The 12,080-nt window shown below is 39.5% G+C and overlaps 2 protein-coding genes across 4 annotated transcripts; both read left to right on the top strand.

Moving 5' to 3' along the window:
• Window positions 1-525: 525 nt before the first annotated feature.
• On the top strand, window positions 526-5,558 carry LOC137745075 (mannosylglycoprotein endo-beta-mannosidase). Of its 2 annotated transcripts, none has more exons than XM_068484948.2 (11): window positions 526-889; window positions 1,431-1,569; window positions 1,679-1,906; window positions 2,054-2,112; window positions 2,481-2,529; window positions 2,630-2,860; window positions 3,000-3,169; window positions 3,264-3,468; window positions 3,586-4,257; window positions 4,342-4,569; window positions 4,655-5,558. In XM_068484948.2, exons 1-11 carry the CDS (start codon window positions 744-746, stop codon window positions 5,450-5,452), a joined length of 2,925 nt encoding a protein of 974 aa, XP_068341049.2. In that variant the 5' UTR covers window positions 526-743; the 3' UTR covers window positions 5,453-5,558. The 2 variants fall into 2 exon arrangements, with proteins under 2 accessions (XP_068341049.2, XP_088537217.1); XM_088681091.1 differs by having other exon boundaries at window positions 532-889; window positions 1,293-1,569.
• A 668-nt stretch (window positions 5,559-6,226) lies between these two features.
• Window positions 6,227-11,930, top strand: LOC137745645 (mannosylglycoprotein endo-beta-mannosidase). Of its 2 annotated transcripts, none has more exons than XM_068485634.2 (11): window positions 6,227-6,481; window positions 7,190-7,328; window positions 7,412-7,639; window positions 7,814-7,872; window positions 8,128-8,176; window positions 8,520-8,750; window positions 8,909-9,078; window positions 9,192-9,396; window positions 9,514-10,182; window positions 10,266-10,493; window positions 10,850-11,930. In XM_068485634.2, the coding sequence occupies exons 1-11, from the start codon at window positions 6,339-6,341 to the stop codon at window positions 11,654-11,656; spliced, it is 2,928 nt and encodes a 975-aa protein (XP_068341735.2). In that variant the 5' UTR covers window positions 6,227-6,338; the 3' UTR covers window positions 11,657-11,930. The 2 variants fall into 2 exon arrangements, with proteins under 2 accessions (XP_068341735.2, XP_088537304.1); XM_088681178.1 differs by having other exon boundaries at window positions 6,284-6,481; window positions 7,416-7,639.
• The last annotated feature ends 150 nt before the right edge of the window (window positions 11,931-12,080 follow it).

The following is a 12,080-nucleotide window of genomic DNA, read 5'->3' as shown; positions in this document are numbered from 1 at the left end:
TTTGAATAAGGATTTGACGAGGAGTGATGAGAGAGATTTGAATAAATACAAATTTGATCTTCTTTGACTCTTTCTTAATTGAGCCGTTATTGTCTATTACATGCGTGTGAGAATTCTGATGTGCTTTGAGGGTAATTTTGTCATTTTCACCAAAAATTCATGTGTCCCACCCATAATTTTCTTGATTATTTTTTGCTCCACAATAACTAAAAAGGAGTGTAGAAAACAAAAAACGTGTGCAGAAAACACTATTTTTTAAGCGAATTTGGAGGTAAATAAAGGCTGAATGATTCACATGGCCTGTAATCTGTCATCCCTTTATGTCTCCCTAAATTCAACTCCTCATGATGAAAAGAAGCTATGGGAAAAAGAAAATATCATGCGTATGAAATGGGCAGGAAAACTTAAATCTATAGGCTACCAATTTCATACGATAAATGAAATTTTTCCACAAAACATCGAAACGACGTCGTGCGCTGGAGACTGTAGAGCGCGGTAAAATCAAAAAGTAGTTGTGAAATTATTGTAACAGACGTCTGCATCGCATAGAAATCTCAGCCATTAAAATCCAACTCGGCAATTCAAAGATGATCCTAATAATTGAGGATGGTGGATGATCCCAAAACTGCCCCATCTTTGTCCCACGCTCACCGACTCCCACACGCACAGACACCCTGATCAGGAGTGAGAAAGAAAGACTCTGAGGAGTGAGAGAGAGCTTAATTGAGTTTGCTAGGGTTTTAATGGCGGCGATTGGGAAGACGAAGCTGGACTCCGGGTGGCTCGCGGCGAGGTCAACGGAGGTCAGTCTCAGTGGGATTCAGCTCACCACCACCCACCCACCCTCAATTGGCACATCCCCTTGGATGGAGGCCGTTGTTCCCGGAACGTAATCTCTCTCTCTCACATTTGACGTTTCAGTGTGATTAACTAAGTAAATGTCGTTTAATTTGATTAAAGTTTCTAGCCTTAATCTTGTGTTTGTGGCCTGGTGGGTTCACAGTTAATTTCGATCCTTAAAGTTGTCGAATTGTTTTGCTTGACATAGATATATGGGGAAAATTGTAATGGTAAAATTGGTTGAAATTGTTGTGCGACATTTTTCAAATTTTTGGAATTGGTTGATTTATGTTATTCGTTTAAATTGGATGAGGATCCTCTCCAAATCCTCTTTGTGGGGATCCTGGAATTTTTCGTACATCGTGCAGTCAGTTTTGGTTAAGTATTATTTATATTCAATTTTAAATTCAAAATTCAAAATAATTTCTAACTGCACAATGTACAATCAACAGATTCGATTGATTGATCATCTGGATCCCCACAAAGAAGATCCGGAGAGGATCCTATTCCCCCATTTACTGTTATTGGATGACCAATTGATGAAAGTCTAGAATTTGGAGCTCAATGCTAATGTTGGTTTAGTTTGGCAGTGTTTTGGCAACCCTGGTGAAGAACAAAGTTGTGCCAGACCCGTTCTACGGGTTAGAGAACGAGTCAATCATAGACATTGCTGATTCCGGGAGGGAGTACTACACGTTCTGGTTCTTTACAACTTTTCGTTGTAAACTGGTACATTATTCTTTTAAATGATGAAATGGACTTTGTGGTTGACTCGAAATTATTTCCGATGTGTTGTTTCCTTTCGGAAAGATTTATAAGATTATTCTCGATTTTCCAGTCAGGTACTGAGCACCTTGATCTGAATTTCCGCGCAATCAACTATTCTGCAGATGTATATTTAAATGGGCACAAAACAGTCCTGCCAAAAGGGATGTTCCGAAGGCATTCTCTTGATGTCACTGATGTAGTGCATCCTGATGGTGAAAACTTGCTTGCCGTTCTTGTTTACCCTCCGGATCATCCGGGGAGTATTCCTCCTGAGGGTGGGCAAGGCGGTGATCATGAGGTACATCTCTATATCCATAAACCTATTGATGACATTCTTCAACATTTTTTTCTCAAAGATTAACCTTCTACTTATAACTTAATTATGAAATGTATGGCTTGTGCAAACTGAGATTATTATAGTGTTAATTTTAGAATTTCATTTCAGATCGGGAAAGATGTAGCAACGCAGTATGTGGAAGGTTGGGATTGGATATGTCCTATAAGGTGATTCCGTTTTCCTATTGAGATTTGGGAGTGTATGCTTTTCATCTTCTTCCCAAAATGGGATGTGAGAAACCGTGTCAGCATTTTCTATTCGTATGTCAAGAAGATTTTTTGACCACATGCCAATAAACTGAGACAAGAAACTATCTATTTTTGTTGAGCAGGAAGAATCAATGCTCTGCATCAAAATTTCGAGATGATAAAAAACAATAATATACATGCATTCTCTGGTTTATATTCTAATGCAAATTAATCTAGAAAGTTTCTTCTCGGTTCCATTTGTTACTCTGCCTGTGCAGAATACTGTTATACAGATCTTATCTTTTTAAAAAGGGGTTGCAATCTGATTCACTTGTATATTGATACAGGGATAGAAACACCGGCATATGGGATGAGGTGTCGATTTCTGTAACAGGGGTGAGTCTTAGTCTGAATGATTCATTTCCTGTCATTGAATTTTCCATGTATTGAATCTTGTTAGGAAATAACTTAATGAAGTCGTTCCCATTTCATGCAGCCAGTAAAAATAATTGACCCTCACTTGGTTTCAACGTTCTTCGACAATTACAAGAGGGTATATTTGCATACTACTACTGAGTTGGAAAATAAGAGCACCCAGTCTGCGGAGTGTTCACTGAATATCCAAGTAACAACAGAACTTAAAGGAAATTTTTGTTTAGTAGAGCACGTTCAGACTCAATATTTGTCAATCCCTGCTGGATCCCGAGTGCACTATACTTTTCCCGAGGTTCGTGACAGAACATACTATGCATTTTTATTATGGTAAAAGAAACAATTACTTTCTGTTTATCTTTATATTCAATCGGTTTTATTTATTGGGCTTAGCTTTCGATACTTCTTTTCATTACTAAATGTTAAATTTGCAGCTCTTTTTCTATAAACCTAATCTATGGTGGCCAAATGGAATGGGAAAGCAATCCTTGTACAAAGTATCTATTACTGTTGATGTAAAGGGATATGGAGAGTCTGATTTGTGGGGCCAATTATTTGGTTTTCGTAAAATTCACAGCGACATTGATACTGTCACAGGAGGAAGGTATGATATAAATACACAATGTTTTATATAGATTCATTATTCATGCGTGCTCTGTTTTTGGTATGTAGTGTAACCTGTACATTATCCTATTCAGGTTGTTTAAGGTCAATGGTCAGCCTATTTTTATTCGTGGCGGTAATTGGATATTGTCAGATGGCCTCCTCCGGCTTTCAAAGAAGCGTTACAAGACTGACATCAAGTTCCATGCAGATATGAATTTTAACATGATCCGTTGTTGGGGTGGTGGGCTGGCTGAGAGGCCGGACTTTTATCATTACTGTGACATTTATGGCTTGTTGGTAAGTTGTGCCTGTTCTTGCTTTCAAGTGCATGTTTGCTAGGTTTCACAGGACATGGAAATCTCGAGTGAATCTAATATGTACTGCTCTGCTTTGGACTTTAAACTTTTTTTGTAGGTCTGGCAAGAATTTTGGATTACAGGAGATGTCGATGGACGAGGTATCCCTGTATCGAATCCAGATGGTCCGCTGGACCATGATCTTTTCTTGCTATGTGCAAGAGATACTGTCAAGCTTCTCAGGAACCATCCTAGTCTTGCCCTTTGGGTGGGCGGAAATGAGCAAGTTCCACCAGATGACATCAACGCGGCTTTGAAAAATGACCTCAGGCTCCATCCGCATTTTGAAAAATCGGTAAATGAAAGTGGCAAGTCCACTGAAGATTTGTCCCCAGTGTTGAGGGATCCAAGCCAATATCTTGATGGTACGCGTGTTTACATCCAAGGATCCATGTGGGATGGATTTGCAAATGGAAAGGGGGACTTCACCGATGGTCCTTATGAAATTCAAAATCCCGAAGACTTCTTTAAAGATGACTATTACAAATACGGGTTCAATCCTGAAGTTGGTTCTGTAGGCATGCCGGTTTCAGCTACCATCAGAGCCACAATGCCTCCTGAAGGATGGCAGATTCCTTTGTTTAAGATGGTTTCTGAATATTACGAAGAAGTACCAAACCCCATATGGGAATACCATAAGTATATCCCTTACTCAAAACCAGGCAAGGTTCATGATCAGATTTTACTTTACGGGTCGCAACCAAAGGATCTTGATGATTTTTGCTTGAAGGTAAACAAATCTTCTGAGTATTTGGGGTGCACGTTGGATCCATTTCTGTTTTGATTGATTGACTTAATTTATAAACCATCACAGGCTCAACTTGTGAACTACATTCAGTATAGAGCTCTACTGGAGGGTTGGACTTCCCGAATGTGGACTAAATACACCGGTGTTTTGATTTGGAAAACACAGAATCCATGGACAGGTCTTAGAGGTCAATTTTACGATCATCTTCTAGACCAAACAGCAGGTTTCTATGGCTGTCGCTGTGCTGCGGAGCCAATCCACGTCCAACTTAACTTAGCTACATATCTTATAGAGGTAAATTGGCTATCGATGGAGTTAACCCTCTAGACGTGGTTTGAGTCCTTGCGATTTGCTGATCATTTTCTCTTCCCTTGAACAGGTTGTCAACACTACATTAGAGGAACTATCTGACGTCGCTGTAGAAGCCTCGGTGTGGGATCTAGAAGGAACATGCCCATACTACAAAGTTCACGAAAAGGTGTCAGTGCCCCCAAAAAGAACAGTGCCAATTGCTGAGATGAAATATCCAAAATCTAAAAACCCGAAGCCAGTTTACTTTCTTCTTCTCAAACTGTATCACAAGTCAGACTACAGGATTATTTCCAGGAACTTTTACTGGTTGCATCTGTCGGGTGGGGATTACAAGCTGTTAGAACCATACAGGAAGAAAACAGTGCCACTCAAGTTTACGTCCGCAGTTTTCATCAAAGGAACCACCTACGAAATGCATATGCGTGTCCAGAACACATCGAAGAAACCAGATGCCAAGACTTTAACCTATCAAAACAATTTCACTACTAAACAAGGTGACGGCGATTTTGATACAGCCTCGGTGGATTGTGTACAGGATGGAGCAGGTACAAAGAACGAAGTTAGTTGGCTTCAGAAAATATCCAGACGTTTCACAAAGGAGACTGATGATTTGAAAGTTGCTGAAATCAATGGCGCCAACATTGGCGTTGCTTTCTTCCTTCATTTTTCTGTTCATGGAGTGAAGAAGAACCGTAAGGAAGGAGAGGACACAAGAATTCTTCCCGTTCATTACTCGGACAATTATTTTTCACTGGTGCCAGGTGAGGCTATGCCCATCAAGATCTCATTTGAGGTCCCTCCTGGTGTCACACCCCGAGTTACTCTCGCCGGATGGAATTACCATGGTGTCCATACAGTTCATTGAGTTGTTCTGTTTTGTCTATGCCCCTTGTAATATCTGAGTTATACACAGTGAAGAACAAGTGTTGCTTGAAATAATTTCAAAATTGAGGGAAATTTTTTACTTTTTAGTAATGATCTCGGAGCTTAGTACCTTTTTCGATTTCCTTTCTAGGCTTTGAATTTGATTATGAGTACTCTAATCTTTTAAAGAGTGCCAATTGGCCTCATTCCGTTAAATTTGTCAAGTTTTCGTTTAAAGATGCGGATTACTTATGTCCATTCAAGCGTGAAAACTAGAAGAAAATGTGATAATTTTGGGGCATTGCTGAACTTTTTCCCAACCCCAAGCAAACTATGATTGAACAAAAAAAACACATGTAAACGATCATTGACGAGAAAAATCGAAACCAAACGGTGTCGTTTGCCGGATGTGAGTGTGGAATGCGCGGTAAAAAAATCAAAATACAGTTGTAAAAATATAACGGATACAACCGTACGCATCCCGTGAAGTCTCAGCCCTTGAAAACGAATCCGGATTTGAGGATTCCGAATATCCGCAAATTATGTTTATTTATCGTATATTGTGCTGTTAGAAATTATTTTAAATATTTTTATTTAAATTTAAATAAAAATAGTACTTAACAAAAACTGATCACACGATATACGATAAACAAACACAATTCATAAATTCTTAGAATCTTCGTTAAAAGGATTCGGAAAGAATCCTGTTGGCTTGGAAACAACCAGTCACGTGCTATTAAATGATTCACCATCCTTGCTGACCCACTGCAGCAGCACACCCACCGACCAAAGTACACTGAGACTGAGTGTATACACTCAGATTCTCAGAGAGAGAGAGAGAGTTTGACGAGTGAGAGTGAGAGCTGAACCGAGCTAGCTAGAGCTTAATGGCGGCGATAGGGAAGACGATTCTGGACTCGGGGTGGATCGGCACCAGGGACAGGGAAGTCACCGCCACTGGGACCCAGCTCACCACCACCCTCCCTCCCTCCCCCGCCCTTCCTTGGATGGAAGCCGTCGTTCCCGGAACGTAATCTCTCTCTCTCTCTCTCTCTCTCTCAAATTTCAGCAAATGTGGTCTAATTTGATTAAAGTTTCGACCTTTAATCTTTTGGGGTTCTCTTCTGGGTTTAAGTTGGTTAATTAACTTCAATTCCTCAAGTTCTTAAGTTGGATTTTGTTTCTACCATTCTTGATCAATCTCGAAACTACTAAACACCGGTCAATAACATACTGTCAAGGATCCACAAGACTTTTCCTCCAACCAGGAGGCCAATCACAACATGACACATGTTGGTATCAAAGGTCAATCATAGCGCGGCACGTGTCGATATCAGAGGTCAATCATAATACGATACGTGTCAATGTCAAAACAAAGCTAAAAACTCTTTTTTATAAAAGGAGATCATTCTCCCACAATAATCCCTAATGTCATTTATACTAAACTATTCACTAGAACTCACTGAGAGCTTGAACCTATGTATTTGTGTAAACCCTTCACAACTAATGAGAACTTCTCTACTCCGTAGACGTAGCCAATCTGGATGAATCTCGTACATCTTGTGTTGTTTGCTTCCCTATCTCTATTCATTTACATACTTATCCGCACTAATGACCAGAGCAACCTAGCGAAGGTCATAAACCTCACACTTTCTGTTGTACCAAAGTTCTCGTCGATTTTGTGCATCAACAAGTTTAATAACTTTAATTGCTGCTGCTAATTAATCTGAATCCACAGTGTTCTGGCAACCTTGGTGAAGGGGAAAGATGTACCCGATCCTTTCTACGCATTGCAAAACGACTACATTATAGACATTTCTGACTCCGGGAGGCAGTACTACACATTCTGGCTCTTTACAACTTTTCGGTGTAATCTGGTACGCTGTTACATTTGAATGATAAATGCAGTTTTCGAAACATTTGTTGGATTACGATCTCCATACTAATCTTTGTTTTTCAGTCAGGCACACAGTTTGTGGATCTGAATTTCCGCGCAATCAATTACTATGCCGAGGTGTATCTAAATGGGCACAGAAAAGACCTGCCAAGAGGGATGTTTCAAAGGCATTCTCTTGACGTCACTGATATAGTGCTTCCCAATGCTCAGAATTTGCTTGCTATTCGTGTTTATCCCCCGGATAATCCAGGGACTATTCCTCCTGAGGGAGGGCAGGGTGGCGATCACGAGGTACAGATCGATATCCAAGAACCCTATTTTAATACATTCTATTTCTTCTAGATATCTGCTCAAAGTTTTATCCTTGTACTAATTACTGATGCAAGAGCGAGCGATGATGAATCTGAAGACGCTGATTATCTAATGTAGGCAATGTGCGTTATTATAATCCAATTCTTATTTCAGATAGGGAAAGATGTAGCTGCACAATATGTGGAGGGTTGGGATTGGATGTGTCCTATAAGGTGACGATGTTTTACTGTTTTGTGATCATGAATTGTTTTTCATCTTTTTAATATGGGATGCAAGAAAACGATTAAGCATGTTTCTTTTTTTGATTGAAGATTTTTCCACCTGTTTAAAGCTAAATTATACAAGAAGTATCCTATATTGTTTAGGCAGAAAAACCAATGCATCCTCTGGTGTACCTTCTCCTAATCCTATAGATATTATCATTGCAAAATAATTTTTAGTTGTAACCCACTTATATAACGTTGCAGGGATAGAAACACGGGCATATGGGACGAGGTGTCAATTTCTGTAATAGGGGTGAGTTTTATTCATAATGATTCACTTCCTACCATAGAATTTTTCATGAGATTAACTGTCCTTCGTGATGATATGTCAAAATCCATTTTGTAGGGAAAGATAACAGTTTTATCTTTATGGTTTGATCATATGCGAAGTTGTTGGTCTCATTGTACTTCAAAATTTTTTGCTTTGTGATCTACAGTTTACCGAGCATGTGATGCATTCATGATGAGATCATATTATTCTGCAGAGTCAATGTATTTGGTCATGCAATTTCATCTTCAGAAACCAATTTTCAGTTACAATTATTTGTATAAGACTATAAGTTCCTTTTTTTATTCTTGTTATCTTTTTTGTGCAGCCAGTAAAAATAATTGATCCGCACTTGGTTTCATCGTTTTTTGACAACTACAAGAGGGTGTATTTGCATGCTACAACTGAGTTGGAAAATAGAAGTGCCTTGGTTGCTGAGTGTTCTTTGAATATCCAAGTAACAACAGAACTTGAAGGAAACGTTTGCTTAGTAGAGCATCTTCAGACTCAACATTTGTCAATCCCTGCTGGATCACGGGTGAAATATACATTTCCTGAGGTCCGTGAAAGAATATATGATGCGTTTTCATTATCTCAGTAGAACACAGTACTTTTCTAGTATCACTTTGGTGTTTATCTGTCATTCATTGTGGTCTATCTATTTAGATTTAGCTTTCAAGGCCTGTATTCTAATTTCTAAATAGTATAATTTGACAGCTCTTCTTTTACAAGCCAAATTTATGGTGGCCAAATGGTATGGGAAAGCAATCCTTGTACAATGTTGACATTACTGTTGATGTGAAGGGATACGGAGAATCTGATTTGTGGAACCAATTATTTGGATTCCGCAAAATTGAGAGCTACATTGATACTGCCACTGGTGGGAGGTATTCGATTTATTGTATCATTATTTCTGTAATGTTGGTTACATGTAGTGCTTGAACATGTCAACTCTTTTTCTGGTGTTTATGTTCTGTTACCTGTATAATCTGCTCTTCAGGTTGTTCAAGGTCAATGGTCAGCCTATTTTTATTCGTGGTGGTAATTGGACAGTGTCAGATGGCCTCCTTCGACTTTCAAAAGAGCGCTACAGAACAGCCATCAAGTTTCATGCAGATATGAATTTGAACATGCTACGCTGTTGGGGCGGTGGAGTGGCCGAAAGGCCAGAATTTTATCATTACTGTGATATTTATGGTCTGCTGGTAAGCATACCTCTCTATCTATGTTTTTCCTTCAGCTTTGCATATTTCGGTAGGTTTTATAGAAGAATAAGGGCTAAGTAGCGTGTGAACCATATGGCTGCTGTTTTAAATTTGTAGGTCTGGCAAGAGTTTTGGATTACTGGAGATGTCAACGGACGAGGTAAACCAGTATCAAATCTAAATGGTCCACTGGACCATGATCTTTTCTTGCTATGCGCGAGAGATACTATCAGGCTTCTAAGGAACCATCCAAGTCTTGTCCTTTGGGTGGGTGGAAGTGAACAAATTCCACCAGACGACATCAACACAGCTTTGAAACACGACCTCAGGCTCCATCCATATTTTGAAAACTCTTCAAATGAGAGTGGCAAGATTGTTGAAAAGTTGTCCCTGACTTCAGAGGATCCAAGCCAATATCTTGATGGTACACGCATTTACATTCAAGGGTCCTTGTGGGATGGGTTTGCAAATGGAAAGGGGGGCTTCACTGCTGGCCCTTATGAAATCCAAAATCCCGAAGACTTCTTTAAGGATGGGTTTTACCAATATGGGTTCAATCCTGCGGTTGGTTCTGTAGGCACACCAGTTGCAGCTACCATCAGAGCGGCAATGCCTCCAGAAGCATGGCATATTCCTTTGTTTAAGAAGGTTTCAAATGGTTATGAAGAAGTTCCAAACGGCATGTGGGTACACTTTAAGTACAAGCCTTATTCAAATCCGGGCAAGGTTCATGATCAGATTTTGCTTTATGGGTCGCCGAAAGATCTTGATGATTTTTGCTTAAAGGTAAACTAATCTTTTAGTTATTCAGGGTGCACTTTGGACTCAGTTTCTGTTGTGAAGATTTGGCTTACTTTAAATCATTTCAGGCTCAACTAGCTAACTACACCCAGTATAAAGCTCTATTGGAGGGTTGGACTTCCCGAATGTGGACTAAATACACTGGTGTTTTGATTTGGAAAACACAAAATCCTTGGCCAGGTCTCGGAGGTCAACTTTACGATCACTTTCTAGACCAAACTGCAGGTTTCTATGGCTGTCGCTGCGCTGCTGAGCCAATACATGTCCAGCTTAACTTAGCTACATATTTTATAGAGGTAAGTTGTAGAGTTACACAGTTCAAATCTTGTCTCCTTCACAATGTTGAAATCGATAATATTTTCGTGTTGAATGTGAATCTTAGTAGGACTAATGTCCATTGATCCATTTCTGTAACTGGGTGCAATGAACAAACTCTTGAGAAGACAATTAATGACTTGCAAATACCTGATTTCTTCTCAACATACCCAACTTTGGGGACAATTTCCATTTAAGCGAAAGAAAAAGAGTGAAAAGTCCTCACAGAAGGAACACCTATCAGTGGAACACAATCTCTTTTACACCGTGCTATTCAGAGTTTACCATAGACATGTTTTAATATTTGCTGATGACTTTCTCTTCTTCCCTTGAACAGGTTGTCAACACTACATCAGACGAGCTATCTGACATCGCTATAGAAGCCTCGGTGTGGGATCTAGAAGGAACAAGCCCATACTACAAAGTTCACGAAAAGGTGTCAATGCCACCGAAAAGAACAGTACCAATTGCTGAGATGAAATATCCAAAATCTAAAAACCCAAGGCCGGTTTACTTTCTTCTTCTCAAGCTGTATCACAAGTCAGATTATCGCATTATTTCCAGGAACTTTTACTGGTTGCATCTGTCGGGTGGGGATTACAAGCTGTTAGAACCATATAGGAAGAAGACAGTACCACTCAAGGTTACATCTCAGGTTTTCATCAAAGGAAGCACCTACGAAATGCATATGCGTGTGAAGAACACATCTAAGAAACCAGAGCCAAAAAGTTTGACCTTTCAAAACAATTTCACTACAAATCAAGGTGATGGCAATTTCGATGTAGCACCAGTGGAAGCTACACATGATGGAGCAGACAGAAAACTTGAAGTTGGCTGGTTTGATAAAATATCTAGACATTTCTCAAAGGAGACTGATGGTTTGAGGGTTGCTGAAATCAACGGCGCCAACATAGGCGTTGCTTTCTTCCTTCATTTTTCTGTACATGGAGCGAAGAAGGACCATAAGGAAGGAGAAGACACAAGAATCCTTCCAGTTCATTACTCGGACAACTATTTTTCACTGGTGCCAGGTGAGGCTATGTCGATAAAGATCTCCTTCGAGGTCCCTTCCGGTGTCATCCCTCGAGTTACTCTCGACGGATGGAATTACCATGGTGTCCATACAGTCCATTCATTTGGTTAAAGATTTGTCAATCAGTCTTTGCTGTTTGTAACAGTTCGCACCAAAGTTCTTGCTCCCCTAGCAGAAGACCAACGAAGTGTCAAGCTCCAACTTCTACATGTTACATTATTTGTCTTGTTCATCCTTTGTTTCTACAAAGCTTTTACATCAACCTCCTCAAATGATGGTTGGAATAAAATCAAGATTTAAGTTGAGAATATTTTTTTCTTCAGCAACAAGAAACTTGTAATTCACGTGATTAAGAGTATTTAGTTTAATGGTGTTTCTTTCTCAATATTAGAAGAGATACCAAGATCGAAAAAGCACATAAGATTCAACTTCAAAGAGCTTATAATTCACATGATACTATTTATTTAGATCGTCAAATTCTTAATCAAGCAACATTTCTCTTCTCAATATTGGAAGAGTACCATATTCAAATCAT

The sequence above is a fragment of the Pyrus communis genome, chromosome 12 (genome assembly GCF_041283825.1).
Source record: "Pyrus communis isolate YQ-2024b chromosome 12, ASM4128382v1, whole genome shotgun sequence".
Lineage (NCBI taxonomy): Eukaryota > Viridiplantae > Streptophyta > Magnoliopsida > Rosales > Rosaceae > Pyrus > Pyrus communis.
Note: the sequence above shows the minus strand (reverse complement) of the source record. Positions and strands in the feature narration are given on the sequence as shown.